Source organism: Protomyctophum bolini (assembly GCF_963924005.1).
Source record: "Protomyctophum bolini genome assembly, chromosome: 24".
Taxonomy (NCBI): Eukaryota; Metazoa; Chordata; class Actinopteri; order Myctophiformes; family Myctophidae; genus Protomyctophum; species Protomyctophum bolini.
In genome coordinates, this window is record NC_137885.1 from 17,225,916 (window position 1) to 17,245,866 (window position 19,951).

At 42.3% G+C, this 19,951-nt stretch overlaps 1 protein-coding gene across 1 annotated transcript; it reads right to left on the minus strand.

Moving 5' to 3' along the window:
• Positions 1-2,194: 2,194 nt before the first annotated feature.
• On the minus strand, positions 2,195-18,910 carry gpr137c (G protein-coupled receptor 137c). Its single transcript, XM_080758415.1, has 8 exons — positions 17,991-18,910; positions 9,213-9,262; positions 8,555-8,662; positions 7,518-7,656; positions 5,836-5,985; positions 4,291-4,416; positions 3,834-3,958; positions 2,195-2,499 (listed from the first exon to the last, which is right to left on the minus strand). Exons 1-8 carry the CDS (start codon positions 18,438-18,440, stop codon positions 2,199-2,201), a joined length of 1,449 nt encoding a protein of 482 aa, XP_080614541.1. The 5' UTR covers positions 18,441-18,910; the 3' UTR covers positions 2,195-2,198.
• Positions 18,911-19,951: the final 1,041 nt, after the last annotated feature.

Consider the following 19,951-nt stretch of genomic DNA (forward strand, 5'->3'; position numbering starts at 1 on the left):
GTTGAAACTTCCAGTGATGAAAGAGAAAAATTCCAGAACATTCTCTCAGACAGACACACACAAAGTCAGATGACCTGTACCAGGAGTATTTTAAATTGCCTTACACGGAGACATAAGAGTAGAGAGTTCTGTACATCACGGTCCCTATCCACCCATCCATCCTTAAAGAGTCAAACAATTAGCAAATATGAAGTGATATGATGGTAGATTGTATACAGTATTGTATATACATCTATGGAATACCGACAATTACAGCGGATGCACACGTACCACATAGTTAGACTAAGTTCTACATTCAAGCCCGGGAGCCGTTTCAGAAGGTGAAGCTTAAAGGTTCTTTAAGTGCAAAATATGGCCTCCCATTCAGAGAGGATTAGCTATTGATCTCAATATATATTTTCAGTGTTGAACGATGCTGGTTACGTGGTCCAAATGTGTTTTAGCGCCATCTCCTGGCCAAGTACCATTTCTCAGGGAACACTTTACTCCATGTACAGGAAAAAGTTGTAGCCATTCATCCATCATGATACATGATAGTGTGCAATCAAACAAAACATATTGGTGATTAAAAGTAACATTGTTGAAGTCACATAAAAACCTTCTTACTTTCAAATGCAACCCCCCACCCTCATTTGATAGTCGAGCTCTTTGAGAATCTATATAGGTATTAAATTAAATTAAAAGTAATAATAATTATAATTAATGTCTCGTCATATGTGTTTTCTTACTACAAACACGGGCCCGTTACGTCTTACCTGGATATGCTTGGCACATGGTGATTGTGTAGAAAGTGGGACAGTGGTACCAATGGACTTCTAAATATTGATGAATTGAATATCTGGGGGTGTAATTTCTGTCGGGGAAGCCAACAACAGTTGGCACGATAACACAGGAAATCATGTTCATGATTCACTACATAATTCTACCCAACACTCAATTGACAACATGGTGGCATAAGAGCAGGTGTCGTGCAGCGAAACTATCTGATGTGCAATCTTAGAAGGTCGCATGGCGAGATTGTAGAGATTATTTAGTGAACGACACAATGTGCAACAAGTGTAAATCAATGTAATGTTTACCATCATACACCGATTGTTCATTTGTGACTTTCCAGCCAACAATGTTCCAGTTATGGTCCAGGATCCTCATTAGCCAAAATAATGTTAGCAGACAGTTGCTAATGGAACTGGACAATAAGCGGCAGTCAAGCGGTCTCATCAGTCCAGCGCCCACCAAGTCCCTCAGTTCTAAATGTGTCCTCGCCCTTTCCAACAAAACATTTAATTGTGTCTCACTTTTGGCAACCACACCGTTTCAACACGTGTGTGTGTGTGTGTGTGTGTGTGTGTGTGTGTGTGTGTGTGTGTGTGTGTGTGTGTGTGTGTCGTTCATTCCTCTTTTGGTCTAGACTCGTACAGAGCTTGTGCATTGACAGTTTTGACCACCGGAGCAGCCGTGCTTTCTCCATGGTCCCACTATGTGCATATCCAGAAGGCAGGGGCTGTCCATGTGGTTGAACCCAAATTCAAAATGGGATGGGAAGCAGCCAGGCAGGGAGGGTAAATAGTCTCAAATGAGGCGCACTCTAGACCAGGTATTGCCACACGTAGAAAGATTTCAGCCATTGTAAGATTCATCAGCATCCGTATTTATCCCTTGGATGTCTGTATACTGTACTTTGGGGGGAAAAAGCTGTTAGGAGCTTAGGAGGAAAGCTGGCCAGCAGATGTCTCCATTTGAGGGCTGATAAAGAACTTACATGGTATATAGGGATAATGTGTGCAAAGACGGGAATCATGTTTGGCTGTTATGCAACGTCTCAGCCTCTATCTCATGGGCATGTCCCTGCCTATTTGGTTTCGGCTGCACTGGGCACAAATCAACGGAAAGGAACTTAATGTCCTGGCTTTTTGACGCGATAATGTAACCCCAGGGAGCATTTATGAAGTCCCCGCGTTTCTCCAGAACAATTTGGGAGTCCCTGCCACCCAACGTTTGGAGGCAATGCCGCTGTTAAAAGCCACGACGGCAAACAATGTCAAGCGGTAATGATGGTGATGACGGCGATTGCGATGGTTAACTGTTACGGTCCCTCATGTTGCGACCTCGACAGTGGGACCCCCCCGAGCCAGACTTCGACTGACTGCCACGGCCTTGGAAATGAACCCCAACCCCCCCCCCCCCCTCGCCTGGGCCTCTTAATTCTGCGGCGTGCAGAGGTAGTTCTGTGAGCCGCAATTGTAATTCTGAGACGTGGAGTAGTAATTGGTCTGGTGCTGCTGATGCTGGAGGTTGTTGCCCTGCGGCGTGGAATAGTAGTTGTGGTGGTGGTGGTGGTGGTGGTGTTGGTGGCCGCCGTTCTGGATGTTCCCGTAGGCGAAGAGCAGGGGGGCCGTAGAGGAGGAGGCGGGGGGAACCATGGCCCCCGTTAAGCTGCCGGCACGCTGGATGGAGCCGTACCAGCTGGACGGAGCCAGCTGGGGGGCAGAGGAGAGGAGGCTGAGGAGGGGGCAGGGAAGGACAGAGGTACACAGTAGGGGGAGGGTGGGGGAAATCAATTAAAGACATTACCGTCTGAGACGAGAGACCGTATTCTGCAAATGTTCTGCAAAACATATGTACAAAATGAAAAAAAAAAAATCAGGAAATAAAGAAAACCTTATATTTTTTAAAACAAAGCAATACAGCCTCATCAAAGATGGTGTTGTGACTTGATATATTGTCAATTACTTCCATGAGAGGGGGAGGACCATGGGTTAAATCTCATTAATCGCTTGGATCGCACATCCAGTTCCTGTCTGGTGCTGGACTGAGGTAAGTACAGTGAAATACTCTTGAACCCCATGCAGCAGCCATATTCTGCAGGTAACGTCAGCCAACAATAGCAGATCTATGAGCTCAAAACAGCGATTTGGCATAGATTGAAAAAAAAAAAAAAAAAAAAAGGCCCAAGTATAATCAACTCAGGTCCAGTTTACTTAGTCTATTGCAGTGGTTTTCAACCGGCCAAAGGATGAAAAGTTGGTAACCAAATGGACCCTTCTAGATCTTCTAGATCTTTAACCAAATGTACACTTCTGGTTCCATTTGGTTTCATTTTACGCTCTTGAGTTACATTATGGTTAAACATCTGCATTACCTAATTTACAAGAAGTCTACACAATTAGCGAATGTAAAATAATTGTTATTTTGATCAACGTTTGCTTGTTCTCTCCTAAATGGTACAAACATCAATACAGCATGGAATTGTGGACAAAATCTTATCCAACGATAAAAGAATATTCTTTAGTTTTGGGTCTGAGAGTCTAAATGTTATCAAATGGTGGTCCCTCCATGGCTCAAATTCTGAATAAATAATGGGTCTTGATATGAAAAAGGTTGAAACCCACTGGGTTTAAGTGATTTTAAGACCCATTTTCAAAAGGGCAAGTTTATTTTAAAAAATAGCTGATCTACAAGCAATTTTTGAAGAATTCACGGGGAATTTTCAAGTATTCACCCATGACATGCCCAAAATAGCTGCTTCAGGGTCGATGCGGTTACCAGAAAAATACAATTTGAAAGAAACACAGAATGGCAATAAGTGTGTGTGTGTGTGTGTGTGTGTGTGTGTGTGTGTACAAACACCTCCATGCAGAGGAAGTGCAACACGTGTTCAATGTCTTTCCTGTCGTGCAAACATGCAGAGATGTATGCATGTACTGTACTGTATGTTTGTGTTCCTGAGAGAGTATGTGTGCGTAATGTATTGATCTGTGTGCGTGTAATCTAATCTGTAACTCTGTCTGTCTGTCTGTCTGCGAGTGCGTGCGTGTGCGTGTGTGCATGCTCACCTAGCTCTATCAGCTCTGCTGGTGATACTCCTGGTTAAGTCGTCATCACTGTCGTAACGTCGGGGGTTGTCAAAGAAATAAGCCCTGGAGTTGAAACTGTGACTGTTGATCATTCCCCCCGAAGGCTACAAGGACACGCCATATGAGCCGACACACACAAAGACAGACAGAGACAGACAGACAGACAAAGGCAGAGAAAGACAGTGAGACAGATAGAAGCAATGAAATCACATTTAGGTTATTGATTCATCTATTGATTTATTGGTTTTGACTTCAATTTCAGTTTTTATTAATTAGTTCTAGTCTTTTGTCTACGTCCGCTAGCTGAGATTTACAATATTTCATGACTCAGAGGATGGACAACAATCAGTTACAACTTACAATGGAACATATTTCCAATACTTTTATATGCGTGTGTCCCTGATAGTGGTGGAATATAGAATAGAATAGAATTTACCAGGTTTTGGTTGGGTTTCTGAACTCTGAAGAAGATCACCACTAAACTAGTTGGTAGAAGCTCCCAAAAGAACAAGATGATTCCAAACACGATGTAGGCTTCACCACTCACTTCCCGCACGTCAGCCTGGAACACACACACACACACACACACACACACACACACACACACACACACACACACACACACACACACACACACACACATCTGTGAGGACATAGCATTGAATTGACTCGTATTCATTTCCTAAACCCTTAGTTTACCTCATTAGTACATGGCTAGTCCAGAACACGTGCTACTGATAAGAAGCGGATGGTCAGTCATTTAGAATGTACATTTTAGGCAGAGGACAGGGGTCGACTGCCTTGCTCAATAAGGCACGTACAGTAGTCGAATGCCTGGCTCCAACCCTCTCAGACATTATAAAATACAAGGTAACCTTGGACCTCGTGTGGCTTATTGCTTTTCTAAAACGGTTACAAACATGGCAACATGAAAATCATGAAACTATTCCTTATAATTCACTAGAGAAAGTAGTTACACTTTGCGGCCACCAGGAAGAGACACTTCCTCGGTTTCTCAGCCAGTCCAGTCAGGCTTCGTGAGGATTTGATTATCGTGAGATTTAGTACTTGGGACTAACCGTTTTAGAATGACACTTTGATGGGACACACCGTTGCGGACGAAGGAGATTGAACCTTATTCAAACATTTCAACACCGTCACTTGTACTGACGAGTCATTTTGTGTTTTCAATGCAAATTCAATGCCCAGTTCGATACGTATTAAGGCCATATCTGACCCCCATTTGATACAAGCTTTATTGCCTACGCCAGGCCGAAGGCATGGCAGAGACTATGTTTTGCAGCCTGTCGGTTACAGCGCCACCAGCAACCCAATTTATGTAAAACATTCTTTGATATTACTGTATTACAAATTTCACACAAATAGGCACACATGATCTCTAGAATCATAATCAAGAAGGATCCGTTTGATGTTTCATTTTCCATCCCATTTGGCTAAGATTGACATCCAAGGTTTGCACGAGTGGACCGCTTTGAACAACATATGCCTTGAATCATGAACGCAGCGTCAGATTGCGGTGAAACATTACACGCACAACCGCACTGTATTGAGAAATGTAAAAAAAAAAAAAGCATTCCATATATGCAAGAAAGCATTCCATATATGCAAGAACAACACAGTGGTGCTATCCTTAAATTAACACAGCACAGCCTGAGGCACAGTTTGGATACGCAAGCTGCAACAGATCTATAATCTGTAATTTACACACACACGTTTTGACTGGGTTATCTCAAAGGTTGAACCCTGATGTAGGACACACACGCACGCACATGCGCGCACCACACACACACAGTTATTTATAGACAAACAAAGCCCTTTGCCCCACTGAGCATTGCCTTCCCAAATCCCCTAAGATGGATTGTATGCACATGCATTGAAGCGAGGGCACAGTACCGCACCCACTCTCTCACACACACACAGACAGATGACTACAGCACCCCCACACAGGGGACCGGCGTACCTGATCGGAGACATTGTACCAGCCGTAGTTGAATAGACTGGGCTGGTCTTGTGGCGACAGTGACACTACCACCAGGTTATAACAGGCTCTCGACGTGTACAACAGCACCACCAGAGCTCCTATAGCAGTGGCCTGACATACAGATGTACCCTGCACACACACACACACACACACACACACACACACACACACACACATTTGAGAATCACGGGTGCATGCGTTTGGTCCGACGTACGGACATGAGTCTGACCCCCTGCCCAAAACCCAAACTTTATACCCAACCTCACAGGGAAGCCACAGGTTAGTTTTAACCTGCCACGGGTTAGTTGTAACCTGCCACGACCAATCACAACGCGGTGCTCACGTAACTGTAGTGACGTTGGAAACACAACCGAGACGGGACCATAGAGGAGATTCATGTTATTTGTGCGCGGATAGTTTAATGCAAAAAAGTATCATAGAATTAACACCGACAAAACTAGTGAAAGAAGAAATAACGCTGAAAACGAACTAGCCATCTTAGCTTCAACAATCGACACACTGTTTTACTTCGAGTAGGACTTTGTTTTTGACTCGTCACATCCGCTTTTCTCGCTTACTCGTCCCCCCCTTTTGAAACTAGCTCCTCGCCACTCGCCCTACACACTTCCACTTGGTTTGAGCATAGATATATAAATAATAGACGGCACTGGATGGGAGGGGAATTCCGGTGCCGTCTCTATTATTTATTTATATATCTATGCTCAAACCGAGTGGAAGTGTGTAGGGCGAGTGGTGAGGAGCTAGTTTAAAAAGAGCCATGGAGAGAGCTTCTATTCTCCAGACTATGATGGAAGCATTTAAAAATTGCGAGAGGCCACGCGAGACTACTCGGGGCCTATGCTATGCTAGCGTAACGCAACATGTGTTTTTCAGAAAACTAAGGCATTTCGATGCCGTCAGGCAGAAACCTCTTATCTCCGTATTCTAACTTTGTGTTTTTTCGTAAATTAAATTACTGACCTACTTGATCACACTACAGCTTCAAAAGTAGCAGGTATTCAAGCTCAAAATGCGGCACAAAGAGACGTGTTTTGAGCTTGTCGATCTGCTACTTTTGCTGTTCTTGAATTTTAATCCTTATAAGTAACAGTTTTGGACATATGAGGTTTCCACACGACAGAGCACCAGCACGTCTTTACCATAGAAACAAATGGCGCTGTCAACTCAAAAAGCAAACGAACGAATGAAACATAGTAAAATAGTGCATTAAGATTTATATAGCGCCTTTATCCAAGGCGTAGTCTCCAGCTAGTAGCCTGAATGAATGAATCAATTCTTATTGTTGCGTCTTGTCCCAAGGGGCCATCCCTTATGGGATTATAAACACCAAAATCACAATTATAAAACAAATTGCACTCACTTCTCAACGACAGTCACGATTTACACAAAGGAGAAATTAAAGATGTCTGTGATAGTTACTTACTACTACTGTAACTTAAAGCTTAACTTAACATAATGCTTAGTTGACCGGGGTAAGCCATACTAGTAGTAGTTACCCCTTTTCCCCTCTAGAGCAAATCTATTAGGGATGCTAAGGTTCAGGTGGTTAAATATCACAGTAGGGCAGAGAGGTCGTTGCACTGTTAACATTGGATAAAAAAAATGATAAAATCATTGTTATTGTTAATTATTATTATTACCTTGGACTCGAGGTAAACATTGGCAGAGGACATCTTGGCAATCTTAAAGAGGCAGACGGCAAGAGAGATGGCACAGAGTACAAACAGACTATCATTGACCAGCACCCTGGCCAACACTGCATGCCTTATACCTGCATCACTACAGAGAGAGAGAGAGAGAGAGAGAGAGAGAATTTTAGAAGACGTTTAAATACCGGTAAGTAAATATTATCCACTTAGCCACAGAACCTTTTTTTAACAGCAGATCAACAAGCTCACATGTCGCTGTGAGACTTTGGGGCTTTTTGGCCTAATTTAGAAAAATCTTCTGAAATGATGAAAATTAATTGTTTTCATTTTCGTCTATAGTAACCTGCCCAATATAGAGCGTCGCACCGCCCCCTTTCAGAACGACGAGTGGCCCAGGAAATGATTCGTAAGACGGTTACGCAGCGGACAAAGCCAACTCGGATCGTGACAAATCATGACAATAATTACAATGTTTTGGGCCGATCAAATAATTAGTAAGAAGAAAAACAAAACAAATCCTGCCTTTATTTTCTTATTTAAAATTATTTAATCGGCACAAAATATTGTGTTTGTTGTCATGATTTGTCACGATTCGAGTTGGCTTTGTCCGCGGCATAACTGTCTTTATATAAATACTTTTTGAAAAGCCTATGAATAAAATGAATGGAGAATCATTTCCTGGGCCACTCGTCGTTCTGAAAGGGGGCGGGACTGCGACGCTCTATAGGGGCACCAAGTATAAAGTGGTTCACAGACAAAAAAAACAATCAGTATGTGTGGTTCTCAAACTTTTTCATGTCAAGGACCCCAAAATTAATATGTATTCGGCCGCAGACCACCATCTGAAAATAGTTTTGTGCAAAGGACTCCCATACAAAATTTGGGTGGTTAAAATGTTTAAAAGAATATATACATTGAAAAAAAAAAATGCTATAGGTGCTATATAAACTTATTTGTCGGGAGACTCCATTTTGAGAACCACTGCACTGCTGTAAATAATGGAAGCTGTATGTGAGCGGCTCCTTTACCTTGGTGATTCAAAGCGCTCCAGGGCTCCTTGCACCAGCAGTGCACAGGTTAGATTTACCACCAGGAAAAATATACTGAGACACAGAAAGGCCAAACGCAGGGGGATCCTGATATAGGAGAGAGAGAGAGAGAGAGAGAGAGAGAGAGAGAGAGAGAAAAGGTTTGGGAATTCTGTTTATAGCACCGTGGAATAGCAGTAAACATATGAGAATTATCGCAACAAATTATGAAAGCACACATAATAATGCATTGACATTACTAGAGCGATGCCTGTTGGGCACTGGCCAAGTTCTTGGAACGATGCAAGTTGGAAATGCATGCCCCAAGTTATTATGTCCCTTTCATGCCCATTAGCTGTTCTTTTCAGGCATGCCCAAATATGGAGTTTATGCAGATGTCAGAAGCACATTTTTATGTCATTGTGATGTAATGCATCACTTTATACTGCATTATAATAATGTTATAAGGCATTATTGTTATTATTATAAAAAATAATAAAACCAATTTTTATGATAGGAGTAGATGAATAGAAACTATTTGGCAAAATAACGTCATAAATATTAGATGACACGGTTTGTCATGGAAGTCATCTTCCATTTATTTGGTGAAAAACTGCAAAAAACACAGATTAGCACCAAACCAAAAACACAGACTTACTTGTACTTGGTGAGTTCTGGAGAGTACTTTGCTTTGGCCTTAAACATTACCTGGACGGACAGACAGACAGAGGCAGAGAAAGACAGTGAGACAGAAGCAATTAAATCACATTTAGAACAATAATGTATAATAATAATTTCCTAAGTTCAGAAAGAAAACAGGAAATATAAAGTATGTATTTGGTGAACTCTTGGTCTTTGAGCTGGTTGCAATCTAACCGAGGGGCTTCTTTCAGCAAATGCTGCCGGCAAGGAAAATAAACACTTATTCATTGCTTCCACTTGGGAGGAGAGTGTGAACTTAACAGAGCCTGTGACAAATTCCAGTGTATACATTCAAATCACAGACAGTCAAAAGAGAGAGAGAGAGAGAGACAGACACACAGTGCTCGATTTGTAACAAAGTAAAAGACAAACACACACACACACACGTTGACAGAATCTTATGACTTGTTTTTCACTGTTGTTTTGTGTGTGTGCGTGCGCATGCGACCCAGCGTATGTGTTGTCTGTGTGTGAGGACTAAATCAAACCAATGCCTAAGAAGTTGATAGCGTGCCAGCGCCCCCCCCAAACCCCCCCCCCCACACACACACACACACACACACACGTGTGTTGAAACTGTACCATGTCATGTGTGTTGCATCCATCTACACACCATTGTGTCGACAATGACACATAATATGGAATGTGTGGAGAACATGAACAGTTGTCAGAGTCCATGGTGTTCACACCACCACAAGTTTTGGTGACGAATCTATAGACACAGAGGGTGGTGGAACTACCCCAAAACGCACTCAATTCAACTGACATTAGGCTAAACAGACGGACAGAAAGGACATGTCAATGCCGTCATAGATGAAAGGGTTTAGCCTCCCTTAATTAATTAATTATATAGGGTAATGATGAATCGGCTCATTATGAGAGTAAATCACTGTAAATATTCAACTTAAACACACACGATCCGTCTAGTGCAAATATTATTGACTGACTAGAAACCTAGATATGAAGCCATCAGTCAACACCACGCCACATGTCATGTGTTGGGGTAAGGTATAGTAATAGAAGCGCGTGTGTGTGTGTGTGTGTGTGTGTGTGTGCGTGCTCAAGCAAACACAACACACACACATTTAGAAATACTGTCTTTGTGCCTTACTGAGCAGAGGTAACACAAAGGAGAAAGCAGCCTGATATAACATTATTAACATGCCAACAGTGGGAAGGTTGTCAAAATTAAATTGGTATAGGGTCAGGATTAGTGGATGGAAACCTTATTTAGTAACGCACATGGGTGACAAAACTTTAAAGATGATACTCGGAATATCTTTTGGATTGTGGGGTGGAATGTGGCTTTTGTTTTATTACAAATGAAAATATTCTTTATAAATGGTGGTGGCAGAGAGAGAGACAGACAGAGAGAGAAATCTTAGGGGGAACTAAATCACATGACACAATTTGTATCTGACTCATGAAAAAAGCAAACATACGAATGATTTCCACAACCCGTGTGTCTGACGGTACAGCATGTCATAACAGCCTGTTTTATCAGCGGGCAAGCTGCAGTACCAACAATAACAATGTTACCATGTAAGTTCAGTGCCACTGCAATGACTGCAGAGACTTTGGGCCACCATATGATGAGTATCTGTGTGAGCACGCAAAACGACCTCTTAGCAAACATAACAATGGTTGGTTATGGAATGGAACCCATTCAACAGCCCCAGGAGAAGGGAAAAGTAACAAGAGTTAAACTCAACAGAAATACATCTCATTCAGACTCGGTTTATAGGCTGTGTGTGACCGACTTTCTCTACAACAGACCTGCTATTCAGTGATTTGGTATCAGGGTCCCGAGCTATAAGAGATCCCTGACACCACGGCACCTTGCCCAGTGGAATTTAGGCAATTTAAGCCTCTCATTCACCCCATTAGGCACAGCTGTCCTTGAAATGTGATCTCTTTGCATCCATCCTACCTATGGTTTGGAGCCACACATACTGTATGTATTGCGGTTCATATTGTATGGAGTGGCCCCTCGTTGTCAATTCACTGCTCCGTCCACAATGCCGACTGAAGTGGATGGTTGTCAGGCGGTGGACTGGAGTCAGTGGATTAGAGACCGAGTGATGCAACATTTTTAGATCCAAAGGCAATCTTGATTTTAGACAGTACTAGACCAGTGGTTCTCAAACCTTTAAAATTCAAGGACTGAATGTCAGTACAGTATACAAATGGAACCAAATGGACCCGTTCGGGTTCATTTGGTTCCATTTGTATACCGTCAGAGTTACAGACTGTACAGGTCAATTTAGAACCCCCTAACACAGTGGTTTTCAACCTTTTTCATATCAAATTAGTTATTCAGTATTTAAGCCACAGACCACCATTTGAGATTTGGCCTCGCAGAGACAAAACTAAAGAATGTTTCGTTGTTGGATAAGATTCTGTCCCCATTTCCATGCTTTATTGATGTTGGTACCATAGGAGGCAACCGTTTACAATTCGTCTACATTCTCGAATTATGTGTAGACTTCTTGTAAATTAAGTAATAGGTGTTTTAACAATAATGTTCTCTTTCCCTTAACTCGAGAACGCAAAATGAAACCAAGTTGACCCATAAGAATATCTATAAGGGTCCATTTGGTTACCAACTCTCCAACATTTAGCTGGGGACCACCTGGAACCCCCTCAAGGAACACTGGTTGAGAACCACTGCCCTACCGGGACCCTGAGAGTCCCTGGATCCCACTTTGAGAACCACAGTACTAGACCACTGTCTACCTCTAGCTTTTAACGGGGCTGCTAATGCCTGAGGTTTGTTCAGCTGAATGTCAGAGATTTTGTACCAGAACACTTTGTTAGGAATCTGTCAGCTACACTCAACTATCTGATGAGAGAGAGTTTGCATGTTCTCCCCGTGTCCCCTAGGGTAGGTACCCTCACAAAAACATGCAGTAATCCTGGTCTCTAAACTGCCTCCCCCTGGCCAGCCGGGGCGCCTGATGGAGGGGAAAGGAACTGGTTGGAATAACGTGTTCCTTTCACGCGCTACGTCCAACCAGGAAAACTCCCCCCTGTCAGGTGTAAAGGAGCAACTTGGACACTCAAGCATGAAGGAAGCATGAGTTAAGTCCGTTGCTCTCCCCAGGTTGGCGGAGGGTGTGTAGAGCCCAGGATCACAGTAGATGATTGACACAGGGGTGAAAAATGGGTTACAAAATCGTGGGATAAAAAAATATATTAGAAAAAAAAGAATTACAAAATGCACGATTACAGTATATCAATGGTTTTCTTTGAGATTAATAGCCTGGCCCTGGGTAGTGCTGACAATTTGCACTTGGCCTGGCTGAAATCACCCTAGCGGCTAGCCCTTTGCTTACCAACATTATGTGACCAAGAAAGTCAAATAACAGAGGTCCGGAGTAGACGATATTGGTTTGGCTGACATGTCGGCCATTATTATGTTGCGTTCACATGCACGGGCAGACGCAAAGACGCAGTCTACCATTCAGTGTCAATGGAAGCCAACGGCATGACGATGCAAAGACGTAATGATGCTCCAAATGAGTCAATGACACTCCCATTTGTCTTTGCGTCTGCCCGAGTGAACGCACCATTAGACTTTTGCGACGACATTGGTAACAGCAATTATGCAGGGTGTCATTATAGGTAAAACTAATGTCATCTACAAGCTCACAACGTGACACCGATTGGCTAACTCGACCAGTCGGCCTCACTGATTGGCTGAGCTTTGCTTCACGTTTGTACCGCTTCACAATATTACTGTACATATCAGAAAATGTGAGATAAGCCTGACATATGAACATGTCAGGTAACATGTACACATTGTCTACACATTGTATTCCCAAATTACATCGTTCCAGACTTGCGTGTTAATTTTTTTTTAATATACTAAAACTCACTACTGCTGACCTCAAATGCACAATGAACAAAGACACTTCAGAAGTTGCTAAAATTGCCAAATTAAGTTTAAAAAGCAGCTAAATGTGTCACTCTGTGCCATTTGTAGAAAAAAAAGGAAAAGAACGAACGTTAAGAGTTGCTAAATCTATTAAGAAAATTGCTAAGTTGTTAACAGTGCTTCTGAATGAGCCCTAGGTCAAACTCTTCACATGCGAAGACTGAAGTTCCTCCTTGAGACTGAGGACAGGTCAGCTGACTCAGGACGTTGGTTCACCAATCACAAGACTCCAACAGCCTCATTACCCAACCCCAAATCAGCTAAGTTGATCAACGACATGGAGGACAGTGTTGCAATCTAATATTATCCTCCACATCCATCCATTCAGGATGTCTGAATGCGTTTGTGTCTTTCCAGACAGCAGTTGTATGGGTTCCATTAGGACACAGTGGTTCTCAAAATTGGGTCAGAAGGGGGTCCCCAGTTAATTTAGTTAAATTAGTTAATATAGCATCAGTTCAACCACTTTAACCGTCCTAACCCCTACATACTGTACATCAGCCATTTGAAAATAGCCGATCTACAAGCATTTCAATTTGGTTTTTTTTAAGTGTTTTGTTTGTTTGTTTTTTATACATTTTAACAAAGCAAATCTTGTAAGGGGGTCCCTGGCTGCCACCAACTATTTTCAGATGGGAGTCCATGGATAAATGTATACCCCGTACTAATTTGGGAGTCCGTGACATGAAAAGGTTTGAGAACCATTACCATACGACGATTATGTTTATAGGTAGCTGACTGTATCTATACGATTCTCCAACACAAACCATAACCTCATGTAAAATTCACCACCTACATCTAAAGCTCCAAAGGCCAGTGAGTTACTGACTGGTCACTGAAACGTGTGTGTGTGTGTGTGTGTGTGTGTGTGTGTGTGTGTGTTGCAAAACAGTCTTTGATATTTGGAGAGGGCAGCTGTTACACAACAACTGTGAGTAACCGACTGTCTACTCTACCCCATTCACTCTCTTGCACACGCTGGCGTGTGTGTGTGTGTGTCCATGCACACACACACACACACACACACACACACACACACACACACACACACACACACACACACACTTGGCAGGCAGTCTTTTCCAGCTGAATAGAACACTGTTCACATGTATTCAGTACTGTGTGTTAACAGGGCACTGTCCAGGTCAAAAGATTTGACAGTATGGGACCCAGAGAGAGTCTTCCGGAGTCCCGTCTGAAGGAAACATATTATTTTGCAACAGAAATAATGCGTTAGACAAAGGGAAGGAAATCTTTCTTTCACCCATTCTCACCATGGGCAATTAAAACACCTAAACATTGCGAGACATCTGTTCACATTATGTGAATGTTCATGACTGCGGTCGCCTTTCCTCATGTGACAGAAATGATGCAGTCGGATAGATCGTACGTTCAACTTCACAACACGCCTGAGCATCACCAATCACCAATACGGCTGCAACTAATGATCATCGCCGTTGCGATTATTCTGTCGAGTACTTATTCGGTTGACCGAATAACCGAGAACCGTGTTTTTAGGGGGAAATTTTATTAATTTTGTAATAATGATATGAAAGAAATTGAAGTTAATTTGAGCCCATACTCCATAATGAAAATCAATAGACATAAGGTGCTTGAGATTTTGACTTGCACATTATTGTGAAAAGTTGAAAACCACTGGTCTACACAAACACTTGCACTATGACTTTTACAAAATCAGCCATCTGTGATCAGCATACAAACTACTTACTGTGCGTTTGTCCTTTGCTGGGATGCAGGGAAGACATCTAAATATACACTGCAGCTTTTGTTATATGAAGAAGACTCTAGGACATACTGTACTGGTAGTGCATTTTGGATTACAGGGATTTAAGTGTCCCTTTATTTTGTCACACTGATCTTTCTTCATGCGTTCAACCTAGGTACAACTGATGCAGTTCTCTAAGATCGATTCAACTTGACCATCAACACAATGGACAGTACCACAGTGCTCATTCTAGAGCAGTTATCCCACCGTTCACAAAAACAACATGCATTCACAGCATGCCATCTTTGAATGGGAGGTCAGCAAAGGTAAAGCTTTGGATACAACCCAGGGTCTGCTAGACCAGTGATACTCAAAAAAATTCATTTCAAGGGCCCATAGTTTTATAAGATTTATATTACATTTTCTTTTATCTTTGAGACTACACTGCAAAATGTTTTTTTTTAACTCTGAGAGCGGGTCACAGGGCTGTCACGATCATGAAATTGTACTTGACAATTAATTACAAATAATTGCTATCAACAATTTGGTAACAGAACCCCATTCAGAAACACCGCCATTCAGAAACCCGGTTAGGGTTAGGGGACATAAATGACTGACAATGACCCAGCTTGTAGAAAATGTATGACATTTTTCCAACAGATGAATTTATACACACGAATGGAAACGATTCTGATTGTGACAGCTGACAGGCCTGGACACAACGTGTTGATGATTGGGGTGGGGTGACTGGGAAGACTCTATACAAAATAACTATATTTTCCCTTTCTACAATGGCCTACTGTCCTAATTGGGCTTAAGCCCAGCCAGGTAAGTCTGAGCATGCATAGATCTTTACTTGCACACCACACAAGAAATGCAGTTGTGGCCCATTTTACATCCCGAGCCGTAGTTAATCAAGCCAACCAGTCTATAGTATGACACACACACACAGACATCCACAGGGGAGGGGAGCTGCGTGATACTCTGGATATTACATATTGTTGCTGTCGGGCAGAAATCTCATATCTCCACATCTCTCTACTTTTAATGATTTCCAAAGATGTATGCCCTACTCTGGCGGACAATAGTGTCACACAAAAATCTGCCGATCTATTGTGACAATTTTCAGTTTAAAATGAAAATGGTTGTCTGTGTGCTCACTGCTCTGTGGGTTTTCATGAACACTGAACCAAAGAAAAGCATCAACATGAGGTTGTGACTAAATAATAACGACATTTATAATAACCAACGATGTGGATCCATTTGGAACACAGGTGTTTCATTTCCTGATGAAAACTACGAGGTTTTCATCCGATCGCGAACGATATCACACTGTCTGGAACCACAATATTTATTGGGCTATAAAACATACTGTATATAACCCATGACATCTTTGAAGGACCCCGACCTTGACAACCTTTCAAATGGGTCTCTATTATGCGCCACTGTCCTATGGGGCACCAAAGCAATGTTCCGACTAGAAGAGCCAGATGTTTGGGTTCGATGCTGATCCCCATTTAGGAGAGTAAGTACAAGAAGTTCTAATCCATTTTAAAAACAAAACAAATAGACAATTCATGAACAGCCGATCTACAAGCTCACAAATTTGCAACGTGTTGTGAGCTTGACATGCCCAAAATGTAAAAAATGACACATGACATCGGCTGCATAATTGCCAATACTGATCCACCGAAAGTCAAATGCAATATTATATGGGTTGCTTAATTCCCATCACCTGGATGGGAAGCAGCGGTGATAAACCAGAAGTGCATGGTTATACAATAGCTGCAGCAGGGAACACCATTACAGTTTGTTTGTGTAGCTATGTGAGAGAGAAAGATTATGATTTTGTTTATCTTAATATTCCATTATGCCAGGAGCGGCTACTGGCATAATAGAACATTAGGATAAACACACCATTATATTACTGGATGATGCTATAATGAGACGTGTGGCCTCTCACAATCTGGCTGGCCTATTATAGATAAACAGACAACCTAATAGAAGATATATGAAAATGCTCGACTGTGACCATCTCTTTCCACTCTGTTTCCAGTTTAAAATTAACCATGCATGAAGTTGTAGGAGCTTCTTTCTCTCAAAGCACTGACTCATACACAATAACAGCACCACGCCATTCATTCATATCACTTTTTCATGTCAGTAGACACCAGGTTGATATGTATTTGGCCCCGGACCCCTGTATCGAAAATATTTTGTGGCATGATGATGGATGGATCCCCATAAGGTAATGTAATAATGATGTATCGATTATTTTATTAAATTATGGATTATCGATATTTTTTTGATAATCTACATGTATGGCACACAGGCAGTACATGCATATGGGTTATGGGATAAACCACAGCACAGACTATAAGGATCAGATTATCATCTCCATTAAGGCAGCGAGCCACCTTACCCAGCTGCTTCCATTATGGAGCGCGGCTTCAAAATCTCTACCCATCTGTGTCTATACGACCCAGGCCAAATGCTTACTAGACTAGAATAGACTGTGTGGAGCGGCTCAACTGGAGCCCTCTGCTCTTTAGAGTAGATGTTATTGAAGAACAGGGCATTGTGTAATGTGTATCGATAAAGATTAAACAGTTGGGCTGTGATTGCTGTATATTAACATCATGGAATATGAAACAATGGGGGCAAATATTGCAATGTCAGCCGTTTTAATGAAATCAGGTCACACAATATGCAAGGTGTGCGTGGCACACACACACACACACACACACACACACACACACACACACACACACACACACACACACACGGGGGGGGGGGTGGTTGGGGTCAATTTACCTGGCTGTAAGTATTAATTTATAAGTAAGTAAATCAATTTTATTTATATAGCAGTAGCACTTCTCGCAGAAAGGACTCACAAAGACAAAGTGCTTTTATATGAATAAAAACACAGCATGAATCATTCCTAGTAACAAACACTGTGAAACGCATAGAATACAGAACACAAGCTGTGCAATAAAATCTCAGGAAAACAAACACAGCTCAGCAGACACAGTCTGGCGCACACTGACTGACTGCATACATTTAACATTTACCTGTGCGAAGTACAGGTTGAGCAGGCACAGGGTGAAGAACTGCAGGCAGACGGGCAGACAGTAGAGCAGCCAGTAGACGAGGGGCTGCAGCCGGCTGGCTTGCGCCACAGTACTGTTCTTGAAGTAGAAGGAGAACAGGGTGGTCCTGAGAGCTGCCCACAGCAGGCACAGGAACAGGAACACGCTCTGGTAGCTGAATCGCTTGTGTCCGTAGTGCAGGATGAGCCACAGCTGCAGGTAGACGAAGACGAAGAGACAGGAGTACAGGACGGTGTAAATGATGGTGATGCTCAGCTCTAGGCTAGGGGAGATGATGAGCGGTGCGTTTGCAGCAGCAGTCCCCCCGCCGCCGGTGGCGTCTGCACGCAGCCCGGGCTCCCTTATTGTTGTCGAGGAGGTAAACACCACATTGCTGCTGCTGGGGTTGACCTCATTTTGGTACGAAAACATCTCGAGATCTGGGTGATCAACAACAAAAAAGCGACGGCTGGCACTCGGAGGGGTTAGTGTGCGCGTGCACCAATCCACTGGAATTATTACATTTATTATTAGACCCAAACTTAATTGTTTTTTTTGTTTTCTTCACTCGTGCGTGCATTAGGACGGAAAAGGCGATGGTAAACAACCTATAGTCCCGTGCAAAAAACCCGCAACAATAAAAAAGCAGTTCATTCCAAAAAGGAGAGGCATTGTTGTTGAAAAGCCACGCTCTGGTGTTTAAAATCCCGGTGTATGTCTGAAGGAAGGAATTGGAGTTTAAAACGCTGGCATAATAAAAACATTCTGACGAGAAACGGTCTTACAGAAAGAGAGATATACCCCTCTGACAAGAATCTCTGCAAAGCTGCTCTCTCTCTGCAAAAAAACAACTTGGGTAAAAAAAAGGCAGCAGATCAGCTGTGATGCAGTTTGGACACACCCCCTCATTCTCTCCACTAATACGGAAACTGGCTGTCAGTGAGCCGCCATCTTGGCCTAAAGGAACTACATTTTTGGACTAATTTACATGAGAATTTCCAATGTTGTAATTTTTACTCGTTTTTACAGTTATTTGAAGACTTTAGTTACAAATTGTGGACCCTGTTGTAAACAAGTGTAATGCTTTATCATGGTGTTTTGTGCTTTCCCCCCCTGCAAACAGTACCATATTCAATCAATCAATCAATCAATCAATCACTATATTCATTCTACCGGTATATATATTCATCTATATATATTCACTAAAGTAAAATGTTTAATACGCGCCTTCTTTTTTAACATTTTGGTAATGCAATGCTACTTCTGAGTACTGGTCTTAGAGTATATTATATGGTACCTACTGCTCCATTGTGGAGCCACGTGACGTCATCCAGGCCAGTTTCCGAGGGAATCTTGGGGAATCTCCAAAGCGAGCGTCGTAACCACACCCACGTAACCGATACGACAGCCCATTGGCCATCGCCGCGCCCAGCCCCCACAGATCAACTGACCCGATTGGTCAGCGATGATGTCAGCTGTGGAAGATGTATCCGCCTCCTTGCTTGCGTGTGATTGGAGCTTAAATCAAGTAAAAAAACAAACGACCATCTGATTGGCCGGTTGGAGCACGTGGCTTTTGTGTAACAGGAAGATGTGATAGACACTAAAACTATGCACTAGTACTAAAGTAAACACGATTAAACATTAAAAAAGAAAGAAAATAAAACGTGACTAAACATCTTTCTGGGATGTTCCATAGGGATCTATGTATATGGTTTTGATGACCAGTTGATGAAATATCATTGATTTGTTAAGAAATGTTATGCAAAAATATGCAAATCTAAGGCTAGTTATATCCCATGGACTTCAAAAGTCCCGCAATTATTATTCTGACCCACATCACCAGTAAATAGATGGTGTTGTAACATGTCTAAAAACCCAGAGACTATATATTTTTTTATTTTATAAAAATTAAACAGGGAAGACTTAAGTTTCCGTAGTGT